The sequence below is a fragment of the Engraulis encrasicolus genome, chromosome 1 (genome assembly GCF_034702125.1).
Source record: "Engraulis encrasicolus isolate BLACKSEA-1 chromosome 1, IST_EnEncr_1.0, whole genome shotgun sequence".
NCBI classification, from domain to species: Eukaryota; Metazoa; Chordata; class Actinopteri; order Clupeiformes; family Engraulidae; genus Engraulis; species Engraulis encrasicolus.
Genome location: NC_085857.1, coordinates 28481311 through 28497082, shown reverse-complemented (window position 1 = coordinate 28497082; position 15772 = coordinate 28481311). Strand labels below are relative to the sequence as shown.

General features: G+C 43.7%; 1 protein-coding gene across 1 annotated transcript in view; it reads right to left on the bottom strand.

The window, feature by feature from the left end:
* LOC134456870 (uncharacterized) overlaps window positions 1-15772 on the bottom strand; it is a 123745-nt gene that overhangs the window by 19807 nt on the left and 88166 nt on the right. The window contains exons 101-116 of the mRNA XM_063208480.1: window positions 15232-15440; window positions 13876-13979; window positions 13500-13612; window positions 13083-13238; window positions 10446-10654; window positions 9718-9803; window positions 9501-9628; window positions 8863-8988; window positions 8373-8563; window positions 7983-8071; window positions 6907-7034; window positions 5454-5578; window positions 5040-5157; window positions 3815-4030; window positions 2712-2882; window positions 1667-1816 (exon numbers count right to left, since the gene is read on the bottom strand). Of these exons, the coding sequence (XP_063064550.1) occupies window positions 1667-1816; window positions 2712-2882; window positions 3815-4030; window positions 5040-5157; window positions 5454-5578; window positions 6907-7034; window positions 7983-8071; window positions 8373-8563; window positions 8863-8988; window positions 9501-9628; window positions 9718-9803; window positions 10446-10654; window positions 13083-13238; window positions 13500-13612; window positions 13876-13979; window positions 15232-15440 (2319 nt within the window). The remainder of the gene's footprint in view (window positions 1-1666; window positions 1817-2711; window positions 2883-3814; window positions 4031-5039; window positions 5158-5453; window positions 5579-6906; window positions 7035-7982; window positions 8072-8372; window positions 8564-8862; window positions 8989-9500; window positions 9629-9717; window positions 9804-10445; window positions 10655-13082; window positions 13239-13499; window positions 13613-13875; window positions 13980-15231; window positions 15441-15772) is intronic.

Here is a 15772-nt window from a genome sequence, read left to right as displayed (position 1 = left end):
TTACAGTGTCATAATAGACAGTTATGCACGTGTCATAAACATTATGTCCATGTCATAAACATTTTATGACTGTTGGCCTTAAGTGACATTTGAATGCTTATGACATGGACAGAATGTTTATGACTTGTCTATGACTGTGTCATGACACTATTATGACACTGCAATGACATGCATATGACACCGGCGTCAAGTAAAGTGTTACCCACATTTCTTTATATTGAAATTATATCAATCATCAACGTCAACATATCTCTTTTTTTTTAACCTCCTATTAGCAATATTTTAACATGAAAAAAATACTTGGGCAGCTTGTTTATCGTATTATTTGATTTAAAGCAAAAAGGAAGTATGGGTGCAGAAAAAAAATGGGTAACACTTTATTTTAATGGTTCACTATTACAGTGGATCTTCCACATTAGGTACAGTGTAATAACCAGTGTAACAATATTAAATACCATGCAATACCAGTGTAACACCATGTACCAATTTTGTACTTACAGTACATCTAGGGTTAGGGTTAGGGTTGGTTCATGGTATTACAGCTCTTTGTCCGGGTATTTTCTAATTCAACAATTAGTTCAACATTTACTAAGTGTTAATTAAGCTTTGAAATGTACCGTTATTATGAAGTAATGCATTACATCACATTACATTACACTTAGCTGACATTTTTAGCCAAAGCGACTAACAGTTATTCACAAGGTATTGGCTACAGTTCCTGGAGCAATGTGGGCGTTAGGTGCCTTGCCCAAGGGTACTTCAGCCATGAATGGAGAAGGTGTAGGTAGAGGTAAGGGTGGGATTCAAACCCTCTGCAACCCTGTGATCTTAAGTCCATCTCCCTAGTCATTAGGCCACGGCTGCCCTATGTTACCATACCAAGTATTAGAATCAAGTGAAACAGGTCTATTTTCTTCCACTTGCCACTGTGTGTATTGGTGGGGAGATACTGCGCTTGCTCTTTAAGAGTGCAGGTAATTATCAGAACGAGGCGCTGGTCTCTTTCAGTTCGATAGGTCATGACCAAAGAAAGTAGAATGGAGAAGAAATCTTGAAAATGCATTGGCCATGGTGTAGGACAGTGCGATGCCGTGATGGATAAAAATTGTGATACTGGAAACTCTGACAAATTGGTCGAAAGAGGATGGCCGGTTGTCAGTGTTCAGTTTTGTGGCCAAATTGACTACAGCTGTCGGTCAGCATTAACTGCAGGGGATAATTAAAGACAGCTGTCAAAAATTCATTGTGTCCTATGACCAGTTCCACACTCCAGCCCTTGCGGGAGTGGCATTGCATTGCACTTAACCATGCAGACAGTACTGACCGTAGAATAAGAAAGTGACTCCCCTCACGGCCATGTCGTATACGTTCTGATGACCTAAGTATGCCACTCTATCTCTATAGTCTTTATTGGTCATGACATTGATACTATGAATATGTATTTGTGCTTCTGTTGTTTTGTTTGTATATTCAAGATATACATGGGTTCTAAATTTTTGTTTTCTCCTGGCTGCGCGATCCTGGCTGCGCACAACTCAACCTCTGACTGTTGGAAACCACTGTCAGTCAAAAAAATTAGCTCACATGGTTGGCTGCCAGTGTGTTGTCCCTCCTCACAACACTGTGTTTATAAACAAAATAACCCATGTATCATGCACAAGCATACCTGGCTCTGGGTCCATATTTTCTGGTTCAGCAAGGTGATGACCTCGGTGGAGCCAGAGAAACCCTGCAGGTAGTTCCTCGGGATCTGAGTGGCCAACACACTGGGCACGTTGGTCAGAATCGAGCCCACCGCTGAGTTCACTGAGATGAGCTGTGGAGGGACATATATTGCATGAGTAAACAAATTAAAAATAAATTTACATTACTTTGGACTCTGATGAAGATGGCTTGCCATCGAAACGTTAGTCCCTAACATGTTGTGCACTTGAATTAAAAAGAAAAAGCATCCCATCTGAGCTGCTCCGGTGTCTTCTCTTCGTTCAAGATTACCTGCCTCCCTCCCGTTGATGCACCAGATGCAAAAACAGAAGCGCGTGGAACCCCCCTTTTTTTTGTTTTGTAAATTTACATTACATTACATTTACAGTGAATCCATGGTGAGTGGCATCAGTATTGCCGGACTTTGCTTTTCATTTGTTGTTTAGAATGAACCCCACTGTTAATGTATGTATTCAGAGATGAGCTATGGCGTGAATAAAAGAGGGGTTGCTGACAGCTTTTGCTGGGCCCAGGACAAAGTCATCAGAAAAAAGGCCCCCCACCCCAATAAATTAAATTCAATGAGGGCCCAATTATGGCCCCCCCCGTCTCCTTGGGCACGGGACAACTGACCCCTTTGCCCCCCTCCTTGTCGGCTTCAATGTGGGGTTAGGTGCCTTGCTTAAGAGCACTGGCTCACTGACTCAAGAGAAAGAGCAACTGACTTACTCAAGAGCGCTGAGCCATAATTAACTTTATGTGTGTGTTTGTATATTATCCAACAGGCATTTGTCTCCACACACACACTGACTGTCTGTGTCTCTCTCTCTGTGTCTCTCTCTCTCTCTGTGTCTCTCTCTCTCTCTGTCTCTCTCTCTCTCTCTCTCTCTCTCTCTCTCTCTCTCTCTCTCTCTCTCTCTCTCTATCTCTCTCTTTCTTTCTCTCTCTCTCTCTCTCTCTCTCTCTCTCTCTCTCTCTCTCTCTCTCTCTCTCTCTCTCTGTCTCACCTGGGTGACGAAGGTCTGCTGGATGATGGTGGGTGCCGATATGAGGTTGGTGACGATGGATTGCGTCTGAGCTGCCAGTAGGATCTCGGCTGGCTGGATAGTGCCGATGATGGATGAGGGCACACCAGCGATCAGAGTGCCCAACATCAGCAGGTCATTTTTGTTTTGGATCTGTGGAGAGGAGAGGTGAAGTGAAGTAAAGTAAAGTAAAGTAAAGTAAAGTAAAGTAAAGTAAAGTAAAGTAAAGTAAAGTAAAGTGAAGTAAAGTGAAGTAAAGTGAAGTAAAGTAAAGTAAAGTAAAGTAAAGTAAAGTAAAGTGAAGTAAAGTAAAGTAAAGTAAAGTAAAGTAAAGTAAAGTAAAGTGAAGTAAAGTGAAGTGAAGTGAAGTGATGTGAAGTTAAGATGAGCTAAAGGTCAATCTTATATAATCTAATATAACTCCCGCAATCAGATTCATTTTTATTTTCCATCTGTCATGGACAACATGAGAGAAAGCACAGAGGAAGTCGTGAGAGACGGTGAAGGGCGGACTCCAGAGTGCCTGCCATGGGCAGGAGAGAAGTTAAGTTAAGTTAAGTTAAGTTAAGTTAAGTTAAGTTAAGTTAAGTTAAGTTAAGTTAAGTTAAGTTAAGTTAAGTTAAGTTAAGTTAAGTTAAGTAAAGTTTAGCTAAGTTACGTTTAGCTAAGTAAAGTTAAATTAAGCTAAGTTAAATTTAGCTAAGTTAAGTTAAGATAAGTTTAGTGAAGTTAATTTAGAAATTGATTTAAGATAAAGTCCACTGTAATCTAATCTAATGTAATCTAATGCCAGCGATCACAGTACCCAGCATCCTTAGATCATTTCTATTTTCAATCAAAGGAGAAAATAGTTCAGTGTGCGTAAATTTACACTCACTTGAATACAATCTCCCACAGACACACACACACACACTCCAACCACAAAACACGCATACACACACACACACACACACACACACACACACACACACACACACACACACACACACACACACACACACACACACACACACACACACACACACACACACACACACACACACACACACACACACACCACACACACACACACCCTTGTAACTTACCGTAAACATCCCGGAGGCGATCAATTTCTGCACGAGCGTCATGGCCTGGCCGTGGTTCCATCCCACCACGGTACTGAGGGTGGTGATGGACTGGAAGATCACCATGGCACTGGCCCCGCTCAGCTGGCCCGTGCTGAAGCCCGTGCTGGAGTTGCCCAGCATGGAGATGCAGTCGGGGGTGATGGTCTCCACATTGCTGCTCAGGGCTGCAGACACCTGGGGAACAGGTAAATATATACCGTATAAGTGAATGTGTAACGTGAATATATCATAAGGATGTGAGTACACACAAACACAGGGCCGCTGACAGCTTTGTATGGGCCCAGGACAAAGTCATCTGAGAGGGCCCCCCACCCAATACATTCAATGTAATGAGTCGGGGGTGATGGTCTCCACGCTGCTGCTCAGGACTGCAGACACCTGGGGAACATACAGTGCAGTGCAAGCAGAGGCGATTCTAGGGTTAGGTGGGGCCCCAAGTGAAAATGCTAAATAATGAACATTTGAACCAAAATTGCCACTACTGTGGTAAAGTGTGGGCTGTTATCCCCTATCTAGGGGCTTGGGGGCCCCAAGCGGCTGCCTGCCTTGCCTGGTGGCAAGATGCGCCTCTGAGTGCAAACAGGATCAGGCATGTGCACACATACACTGTACTTGAAAAATAAAGAAAGCAACGGAAGCAGCAGAGGCGGAGCTATAGGCGGGGCAAGTGGGGCATTTGCCCCTGGGCCCAGGGCCATTCTCTATTGGTGGTGGGGGCCCTATTGTGACCATGGCAGGCCATATGGGGGCCCTATCAGTGTTTTGCCCTGGGGCCCTGTGTGCAATTGTTCCGCCACTGGGAAGCAGTGTGCGGACATTCATCTTTTTGTTCATCGTTCTAGTGACTTTTTTTAACCTGCACCTGCGTCTTGGATGTGCGCACCACAACTTTACTTGACACACATGCACTGTAGACAGCTGGCGAATGCACAGAAACAGGTGAACACAGACAACACAGACAGGGGCAGCCATTACAGCAGTGTTTAAGCAAAGCTTTTAAAGGTGAGTCCTGTGAATGCAATATTTGCTGCAGTATTTTCTTCACACACACACACACACACACACACACACACACACACACACACACACACACACACACACACACACACACACACACACACACACACACACACACACACACACACACACACACCAGGATGTAAAGACACAATGCCATACGTACGTCGGGGTCGATGGAGGAGCAGTTGTCTCGGAGGGTGTCACTGAGCACCATGGTCTCGTCAATGGTGAGGTTGGTGAACGCTATAGCGGGAGCTGAACAACGCAGGAGTACGGGGAGGCTGGAAAGAAACAAAGAAATAGGCAAATTATTATTATTTTTAAAGTCGATTAAGAGCTGATTAAAGCATATAGAGCGAGAGAGAGAGAGAGAAACAGAGAGAGAAACAGAGAGAGAGAGAGAGAGATTTTTCAATTTTTGCGTAGCCAGAAATATATTGCAGAGTAAGACAGAGTGAGGGACAGAGATAGAGAGAGAAACAGACACAGACACAGGCACAGAGACACAGAGAGATGACAAGGTACAGTAAGTCAGTCCTGGTGAAAGCTGGATTATCGTCATGGAAACCTGACTCACTTGATGGCTTTGAAGGAGGGATCCAGGGCGTAGAGCAGCTCCACGTAGAGAGCTGAGACATTGGTGGGCATGTCGGTCACATTGAGGAGCCTCAGGTTTTTAAGGTTAGGGGTGAACAGTTGGAGCTGAAAAAGTAAGAGAGAGAGGGAGATATTTAATCGTGGCATAGAGAGAGAGAGAGAGAGAGAGAGAGAGAGAGAGAGAGAGAGAGAGAGAGAGAGAGAGAGAGAGAGAGAGAGAGAGAGAGAGAGATGATGAGTGAATCAGAGGACAAAAAAGAGGGAGACAAAAAAAGAGGGAGGGAGAGAGAGAGAGAGAGAGAGAGAGAAGGAGAGAGAGAGAAAGGAAGAGAAAGAGAAAGAGAGATGATGAGTGAATCAGAGGACAAAAAACTCAAAGAGGGAGGGAGAGAGAGAGCGATAAAAAGCACACCATTAGAGGCAGAGTGGGATAGAGAAACAAAGTGCTAGATATGCGGTGGGATCTTTTGTTAATGCTTCTTCAGTGTGTTTTTCAGACCATGCAGTCAACAGCTATCTGTGCACCTATTCACTTTACCACTTTACTACCATTCCAACCCATTAGAATAGCGTTTCTCTACGCAGTACAGCCCCCCAGGGGGTGTTGAGGAGGCGTTGGGAAGGTTACAGCTGAGAGGGGGCGGTGCATAGTTGCCATTTGGGGGGCATTAGTCCATTTACCGGCATTTTTTTAATACTAAGGGGGCGTTGTCAGGCTTATCATGAGGTTAAGGGGACGTTGGGAGGCTTGTGATGAGGCCAAGGGGGCGTTTGATCAAAAAAGGTTGAGAAACACTGCATTAGAACAATATTTCCCACCCTTTTTTTGTCTTGGATACCCCCTAAGCCTTTTTGTCATACCATGAGCACACTTGCAGTCATGCTTTGAATCCCAAGGCGCTCCCAATGTGCTCCAAACAGTGAGCTTGGGTACCCCTATTGATACACGTATTCCTGGTTGGGAACAGGGCCGTAACGAGACATTTTAAAATACAGAGGTCAAATACTGCGTGCTGTACTGCATACTGTACATTTAGAATGCCTCAAATTCTTCAGTCAAACTCTTAAGCTTGTTTTATTTAATCACTGTCTTGAGGATAAATGGGGGTGGCGTATACAGACTGAATTCATCATTGTTGATTATAGATCGATTTTCATCATAGATAAATCTGACATTTCTTAAAAAAATACTGAGGACATGACCTCTCTCTGTGTCCTCAATGGTAGTTACGGCCATGGTTGGGAATAACTGCATTAGAGGTTTCCACTCACACAAGTCAATAATCAGAGTGAAAAAGAGAAGTTGAGAGAGAGAAAGAAAGAGGAGACCAAGAGGGGATGTACAACGAGAGAGATGAGCGGTAGAGTGGAAGGGAGAGAGATCGAGAGCTACTTTCCATTCCCACCCCAATACTTTAGATGGCGCTACTCACACTTGAGCCTCCAAAAGTGTTGAAATCCTCCAGGGAGATGAACTGGATGAAGAGGCCCATGTAATCATCAAACCAGGAAAGGGAGCTCAGGTCAGGGGAGGAGGCGTTGTAACATCTGGGTTTGGGGTCTGGAAGAAGAAGAAGAAGAAGAAGAAGAAGAAGAAGAAGAAGAAGAAGAAGAAGAAGAAGAAGAAGAAGAAGAAGAAGAAGAAGAAGAAGAAGAAGAAGAAGAAGAAGAAGAAGAAGAACAACAACACGATTTCATTTTAATGTCATTTCATTTTGTATGTCACTATATGACTAACCTGTGAAAAAGGTAGGTGTGTGTGCGCAGTAGAGTGTATGTTGGTGCTGTGTGTGGCTGTAGGTTTACAGTACATGGCTGTAAAAGCGGGCTAAACTACACATTTATCAGCCTGATTCTCGGTTTTAAGAAGAGCTAGGAGCGATTGTTGGGCAAGTTTCTTTCTTCACGTGCTACATTCTAAGATAGAATTTGTTGACCACAAATCGTAGATATTAAACATGTTTGATTTGTACGTCTGGAAATAGAATGTTTGGTGTTGTGTCTGTGTTTATGAAGTGGAGATAAGACTGTCAGTTGTGATTCTCTTTACGTATGTGTGCGGCCCCACCAGACATCAAAAACAAGACCATTTTAAAGTCCTGTAGTTTGAGCCCAGCTTGTTTAACGACGTGTGGAAAGGTAGCTATGTACATGTGTGTACGTTTTCCAACCTGTGGAAAGGGGACATTGTTCGTGTGGGTGCTGTGTGTGGCTTTAAGTTTACCTACACGTAGAGGTAGCTTTGGACTGTATGAGTGGGTGATGCAGTGGTGTAGTCTATTTTTTTATGGTGGGTATACTGTATATTTGAGATTTTTTTGAAGTGGGTATACTGTATATATTTGTGCTATTCAAAACAATGGATCAATCAATTTAAGTGGGTATACTGAAATCCCTGAAATTTAGACTACACCACTGGGGTGATGTGTATCCACTATGACTTATCTAACCTGTGGTGTGTGTGGGTCTACTGTCTACGCATATTAACTATGTCTCCAAGTTTACTAACCTGTGTTGAGGTAGCTGTATACGGTTGAGTACACGTCCATCATCGTGAAGTCGGCAGAGCTGTAGTCATGGTTCTCAGTTACATCAACACTGTAAACAAAAACATGCAATGTTTAGAAACTGACTAACTTAGAAACAGCCTGGGTGACGATTAAAACATATTGAGTGAAACAACACCCTCTAGTACTGAATAATTTCGACTAAATTAAAAAAAAGTCCCCAATACACACAGACACAGACAAAGACAAAGACACAGACACAGACACAGACACAGACACACACGCACACACACAAACACACCTATTGCCCCCATCCGACACACACACACACACACACACTCACACACACAATCACATCTACCCCCCATCCACACACACACACACAAACTCACAACTTTCTGAAGGCCAGGCAGCGAGCGTCTTGTAGTGCGGAGTAACTGATGAGGTTCTTGTTGAGGTAGGGGAGGTAACGCGTGAGGCTCCTGTCGAACCAGAGGTCGGCCTCCGCCACGGAGGAGGAAGCCAGGGCCAGGGGCCACACACACGGCAGGATGGAGGGCCGGCTGGATTCTGGAATGTTCTCCTGAAGGGAGGAGGCAGTTGGAGGAGAGCACAAGAGAATGTTAGAACATGAACATTTTGAAGAACACGAAGAACATTCTACTGGAAAAATCTTGAGAGAATGTTGGAGAACAATGGTTTGGAACATTATGGAACATTCTCCTGGACATAGAAAGCCAGTTTTAGGAGAGCACGAGAGAATGAGAAAATGAGATCATTTTACATGGGGGAGGAAGAGAATGCCTGCTGGAGACAGGTTGATGTCAGTGAACAAGAGTTTGAAGAAGAATATCAGGCAAAAAAAAGAAAAACGCCACAAACCGTTGCCAGGAACTGTGCTGTCTCCCTGTAGTCTCCCAAGAGCTGGCAGAGTTTGGTGTCGTCGTCCAGCGCACTGGGCCTATTGAGGAAGCTCCCCAGTTGAGATGGAGGGATGGAGTTGATCAACTGAGAGAAAATGAGACGAATGATAAGAGGACAAAATACACATTAGTGTTTTTCATATTAGTGACTTTCTGTAGACACCCAACAGTGCACCCCTACTCTGCGCATGTCTGGCAGTAGTGTCATGAAGGGGCTGAAACACACGCACACGCACACGCACACGCACACGCACACGCACACGCACACGCACACGCACACGCACACGCACACGCACACGCACACGCACACGCACACCAGGGGTGGAACTGAAGTTTTTTTCCCCACCAGTCACGGTGGCAGGTAGATTTCAAAATCTACCAGTCACTCACTGTTTTTAACCAGTCAAAGTGACTGGTGGGTTGAAAAATCTACCAGTCACCACTGAAATGTAACCGTCATTGGCAGGTGGACGGGTGCTTATTTCCATCCCTGACGCACACGCATACTCCCTCTCTCTCTCTCTCTCTCTCTCTCTCTCTCTCTCTCTCTCTCTCTCTCTCTCTCTCTCTCTCTCTCTCTCTCTCTCTCTCTCTCACCTCTACTTTGCGGCTGCTTGGCAGTAGTGTCATGAAGGTGGTGAGGTTGGGGAACTGGAAGCCCATGAAGGTCATCTCCAGGAAGGAATAGAAGCTGCCATTTCCATAGCAACGCAGAGGGGAGGGTTCTAGGAGTAGTTAATACAAAAAGCGTAATTCAAAAAACGTATACGCAGCATCAGACTAAATTGGGTTGAGAGAATTGTGTGTGTTGTACCTGTCAGTAGACTGATGATCTGCATGTACACCAGGCCCTGGGTGTCATCAGGAAGGCTGGCCAGGGTGCCATTCAGAAGGGCCACACTACACACACACACACACCCGCACACACACACACACACACACACGCAAACGCACACGCACACGCACACGCACACGCACAGGCACACGCACACACACACACACACATTTATTTGGATCGTTACACAGGGAAGGATTACCGATCCAAACAGTATTGGAGAAAATCCACACACACGCATGCACGCACGCACGCACGCACGCACACACACACACACACACACACACACACACACACACACACACACACACACACACACACACACACACACACACACACACACACACACACACACACACACACACACACACACACACTAAAGGTCACTGAACGCATGAGGACAGACCTTAGAATAGGATGTGTCAGGATGGTCATTAACAAGGACATCCACAAGAATTAAACATTAAAAAACAACTACAGAAATTACCTCAGTTATTCAACTCCAAATGTGTAAAAGGTGTATCATGATCATATGTGCCATTTCCTTATGCCTGCTGGCTGGTGCCGCACTGTCGCAGCCTGATGATGTCATAACAGGGCGCCACGTTATGTGTTGTTCGTGTAAATGATCATAATTGTAAGTGTATGTGTATGTACATATATTCTGTGCATATCTCTTTGTGGGCAAGTGAGTGTCTGCTCCTTACGCCTGCTGGGTGGTGCCGCACTGTCGCAGCCTGATGATGTCAAAATAGGGCGCCACTTGATTTGGCACGAGGTTCGGCAGCAGGAAGGCCAGGCGGTCGTTGAGCCACAGAAGGACGTCAGCGTCAGGCACGGACGAATCAGTCAGGTTGGCACGATCAAACACGTTCTGCAGCATCGCCGAGCGGATCGGGGCAGGGATCGATACGTCCTGGACACGGGAGAGACAGATATTAGCAGTCAATAATCTAGGAGGAGTAATAATATCAGTGGATAACAGCAGCAATAGATACGCCCTGGAACAGTACAGTACATGAGTGATTCTACGATTCCCCTACGCTTTTGGCAAAAGCAAAATGTCAATTATCAGTATTTTTTTCCAACTAAATGACCTAGATGTTTACATAGTGTATATATTTAAGTTTCCAAACAAACAAATTGCCAAGCTTAATCTTAAATCATTTGATAATACTCTAATAAAAGCGAACATTTGCTTAATTATTTTGTCAACAGTGTTATGGACAAATACTATGTCATTTCAAACATATATAAAAATACTACAGAGTTGAAACAATATATGTTTGAAAGTGCTTATGTCCCTTAGCAGTAATGTTGTCATTAATCTGTGCAACTGATATAGAAAATGTGATTGTTGAGCTTCATAAGTAGGATTTTATGAGTCACTGTGATACAGACTGACACATTTTTCATCATAAATCCATGTAACGTCTGATTTGAATATAATCACCCTCCTTACACAAGACTTCCTTCTCCAGAGATAATCCCTAGTGTATGTTCATAGGATTTTTCCAACACATAAGGGATCAATAGCGCAAAAACACTTTCAAAACAGTCAACGGTGTTACTCAACTGTGTTACGGTCAACAGTGCAGGGGAACAAGTCGGCACTTTTTTAGGAGAAAAAACAGAGCAGACAAACCCATCTCCCTAGAACACAAATTATTTTGTTTGTTTGTCTGTCAATATGGATATAAATTGGCAAAAACATACTCCTCCTCAACTGTCATCAGTGTTGCCAGATTGGGCTGGTTCCCGCCCAATTGGGCTGCTTAGGATGGCCGTGTGCGGGTAAAAATGGCATCTATCAGAAAAACCTTCCCACTGCCATATAAATCAATAGAATTGGGCGGGTTTTTAGGGCGGATTTTGATCATTTTTTGGGCTGGAAATCATTAGCCTCATCTGGCAACCCTGACTGTCATACTTAATTGTAACACCATTGACGGTAACACCGTTGACATTTCAGCCATTTTTATGATGTTGTGCTAACTGAGGACCTCAGAAGTTCCACCACAACACCTTAATCAATTCATGTATCTGTATGCTTTATCTGTGTTTTTCTACATGTGATTTCTAATTCAGATTCTTATGAATATGTTGATAACACCGTTGACAGGCAATTTTCCCGCTATGAGAACATGAAAAAGAATGGATTAAATTATGGAAGGATGGAGCTCAAAATGTACCAAAAAGTCTTCCCGTATCCTGCCAAAGAGGTTATGACATCACGTGATGTTATTCGTATGGCCTAAGACCAAACCATTACTGATTTATGGAGGAGGTTTCAGACCGTGACACGGTTAACACAGTTTTCGTGGACACACACAAAATGGCAAATTTCATGTATAATGGAAAGGACAGTGGTCTTTCTGACAGTTTTGTCATATTGTGATGATTGCTGTGAATCAACATTTGCAATCGTCTTGGGCAAAACAAGTTTCTTTACATGCTAATATGAAGACTGAATCTGACATTTGGAAAACAGGACGGCATGAAAACGCCCAAAACCAGTATTAAATATTCATTCTTGCTGAGGGAAATAATGCTATGTCTACACTTTCTGTATTATATGAAAGATAAATGTTTTCTAATGTCCAAAACATCATTGGATGCAGTTAATAGTTAGTGGAATTGCCAAATAAAATCCACGGACTTAAAAGTGTAGGCGAATTAGAGAATCACTCACATATACACATTAGCAGGTGATTGATATGTTTTGAGAATGTGAGGCGCAGACATTATCAGTCAATAATCTGAGAGCAGCAATAGATAGGCCCTGGAAACAGTACAGATACACATGAGCAGATGATTGATACATTTTGAGATTTTAGACATTAGCAATCAATGCCAGAGGAAGATTGATGTCTCTGTACAGGTAATAGCAGTCAATGTAGCCATGTTCTGGACATAAGGGAGACATGTATTTGTGATTGATTGATACACACTGGAAGTGATAGTGACAGACATTCACAATTTGACTACAGAGGAGGATGATCGATAACATACTGTTATGATATGATAAAAAAATACCATTAGCAGTCAGTCGATTGGACATTCAAATGGAATGATATGAAAAAGATATCCAGGTATTGGAATCAATTGCAGGGAACGGGATGATAACTGCACAGGTAGATATTGTGCCTCTCAGTGTGTGTGTGTATGTGAGTGTGTGTGTGTGTGTGTGTGTGTGTGTGTGTGTGTGTGTGTGTGTGTGTGTGTGTGTGTGTGTGTGTGTGTGTGTGTGTGTGTGTGTGTATAGTGTGTGTGTGTATAGTGTGTGTGTGTGTGTGTGTGTGTGTGTGTGTGTGTGTGTGTGTGGTGTGTGTTATAGTGTATACCTGTGCGCCGGCGGCCAGTCTGGTGTAGTATTCGACCAGTAGGTGGTCTGGTACGTATTGTAAGAGGCTTGTGGCCTGGGCTGCGCTGCTCAACAGTCCGGGAGTCACAGACGCCTCCAGCAGCTGCAGTAGAGTCAGACGCGGCAGGGCCTCCATCTGGGGGAGAGAAAACAGGAAGGGAACAGTGTTAACACTAAATAATAAATGTATACTTAATTATATGTACATTATAACCTGGACAGTACCAGGATGTCTGTGGACAGTGTGTGTGTGTGTGTGTGTGTGTGTGTGTGTGTGTGTGTGTGTGTGTGTGTGTGTGTGTGTGTGTGTTTGTGTGTGTGTGCCTGCGTGCCTGCATTTTTTATGCACAGGTGTGTGTGTGTGTGTGTGTGTGTGTGTGTGTGTGTGTGTGTGTACCAGGTTGAAGCTGCCATGAAGTCTCTGCATGTCCACAACGGAGGCAGCAGCTGAGAACGGCCCAAAGTTCTTCAACAGCCAATCAGCACTGTTCGCTACGCCGGCAGTACAACCTGCAAGAATGTGTGTATAACAAATCATCGACAACAACAACAAGAGCATTGCAACCTACAAGAGTGTGTGTGTGTTCAATATTACAAATCATCATCTTTATCATCATCATCATCATCATCATCACCATCACCATCATCATCATCATCATTTTCCCTATGCCGGCAGTACAACCTGCAAGAATGTGTGTATAACAAATCATTCACAACAATAACATCATCCAAACTCACAGGCTATATCACTAAAGGAAGGAAAAATTCCTAACCTGCGTCAGCCTTGTTAGAGAGGAAGACCTCGATGAAGTCCGTGTAGACCTTTATCTGGGTGGAGTTGTCCATTTGCTCATAGTGCTGTCCCATAGCCTGCACACTAGTTACAATAAAGATATATCGAAATAATGTTTATAAACACAGTTATAGTCAAAACAATAGCAGTGTCTTTAAAAAACACAACGAAGATATTCAGAAATAAAATCTGGTAGGTTTGGTGAGGGAGGACAGGAAGGGGATGGTATGTTACTATCTAACCGTAACTCCTGTGCTACACCAGGCTGTCATCATGCTTTAGCGTATGTATCGCACGCTAGTGCATTAAGCGTGTTGGTGCGACGCAGTTTGAAGTTAAAGCGTGCTCCTCAACGCAACGGTAAAGCGCTTTCATGCACTTTTGACACGTGACGAGGTTTGCGCAGTTTTCCCGCCGTGTCGGCGATTTTGTTTTGTCACAGCACATTTCTGTTACTGAACGCAAATATGCTTTGCTGTGCCCTAACCAAAACCACCCCTAAACCTAACCTGTCAGTGTAGCAATGTTTCTGCTGCTTTACTTTTGCCAAGAACAGCGAGATTATGCGAATTTCTACCTAAATTGTGCCTAAACCAAAACCATCCCTAAACTTAACCTGTCACAGGGCGTTGTGGAGCACGAGTTAACTTGAAAATGTGTATTGGACACACGCGATAGTGGGTTCAAATCAGCGTGTCATAGATACGCCTATGCATGATGACATGTTGGCTACACGACGTGATGATGCAACGTAACGTAATGCGTGTACGTACTTGGCGTGGCAACTGAAATTCCGTCATGTTACACCGTCGTTTGATATTCTGTCTTGTCTTGTCTTGTTCTCGCACAGTCTGGTAAGTCAGGGGAAGTCTTTGGTGACGAGGCTCATGATAACGCCTTTGTATATTATTTTATACAGATAGTGTTTATACATACACAGTCTGGCAGGTTCTTGGTGGCAAGGTAGGGCAGGAAGAGGGGTATGTTCCTAGCTAATTACATATAAAGCATGCACTATGTGATATACTGTATATTCATACGTTTATTATGTGTATTCGTAATGTTTATACGTACACAGTCTGGTAGGTTTGTCAGGTCAAGGTCTTGGTGGTGAGGCAGCACAGGAAGGGAACGGTATGCTAGCAGCTAATGATAACCCCTTCAGTAGTGTTGTTTATATGTACACAGTCTGGTAGGTTTGGCAGGTGAAGTTCTTGGTGGCAAGGCAGGACAGTAAGCACGGAGTATGTAACTAGCTAACTACATGTACATATAATTCATGCACTATGTGATATATTTACATGTAATGTGCATATGTAATGTTTGTACTACGTACACAGTCTGGAAGGTTTGGCAGGTGAAGTTCTTGGTGGCAAGGCAGGACAGGAAGGACGGGGTGACGAACGGCAGGAAGGGCCGCAGACGCGTCTGGAACCAGCGCTGCACGTAGGACGCGTCCTGCACATGCTCAGTGCTGAAGCTGCTGAAGGAGAACTCTGCAATGGCATCCAGGACGTGGGGCACAGCAGCACCGGCAGACAGAGACTGGAACAAGAATATTACAAAATTAATTTAAAACAACTATTAGTCTTCATTTACTGCGTATAATTTACATATTTATACACAACAATACCACTTACATGTATACTTATCAAACTGTTAAATGTTTTCCTTTTGGGTTTTTTTGTTTTTTTTTCCCCTCTTTAGTACGTCAATGGGATTTTACATGTAAATGCAACACTGCAGCAGTGGCAACCAGTGACTGATAGAGAGTGCACAAAGTTACAATAAACAAAAAAAAACCTATATGATACACCTATATGATATGTGTATTACACATGGGAAATCTGTTTTTTTTCCTTCATTACAACCTAAAT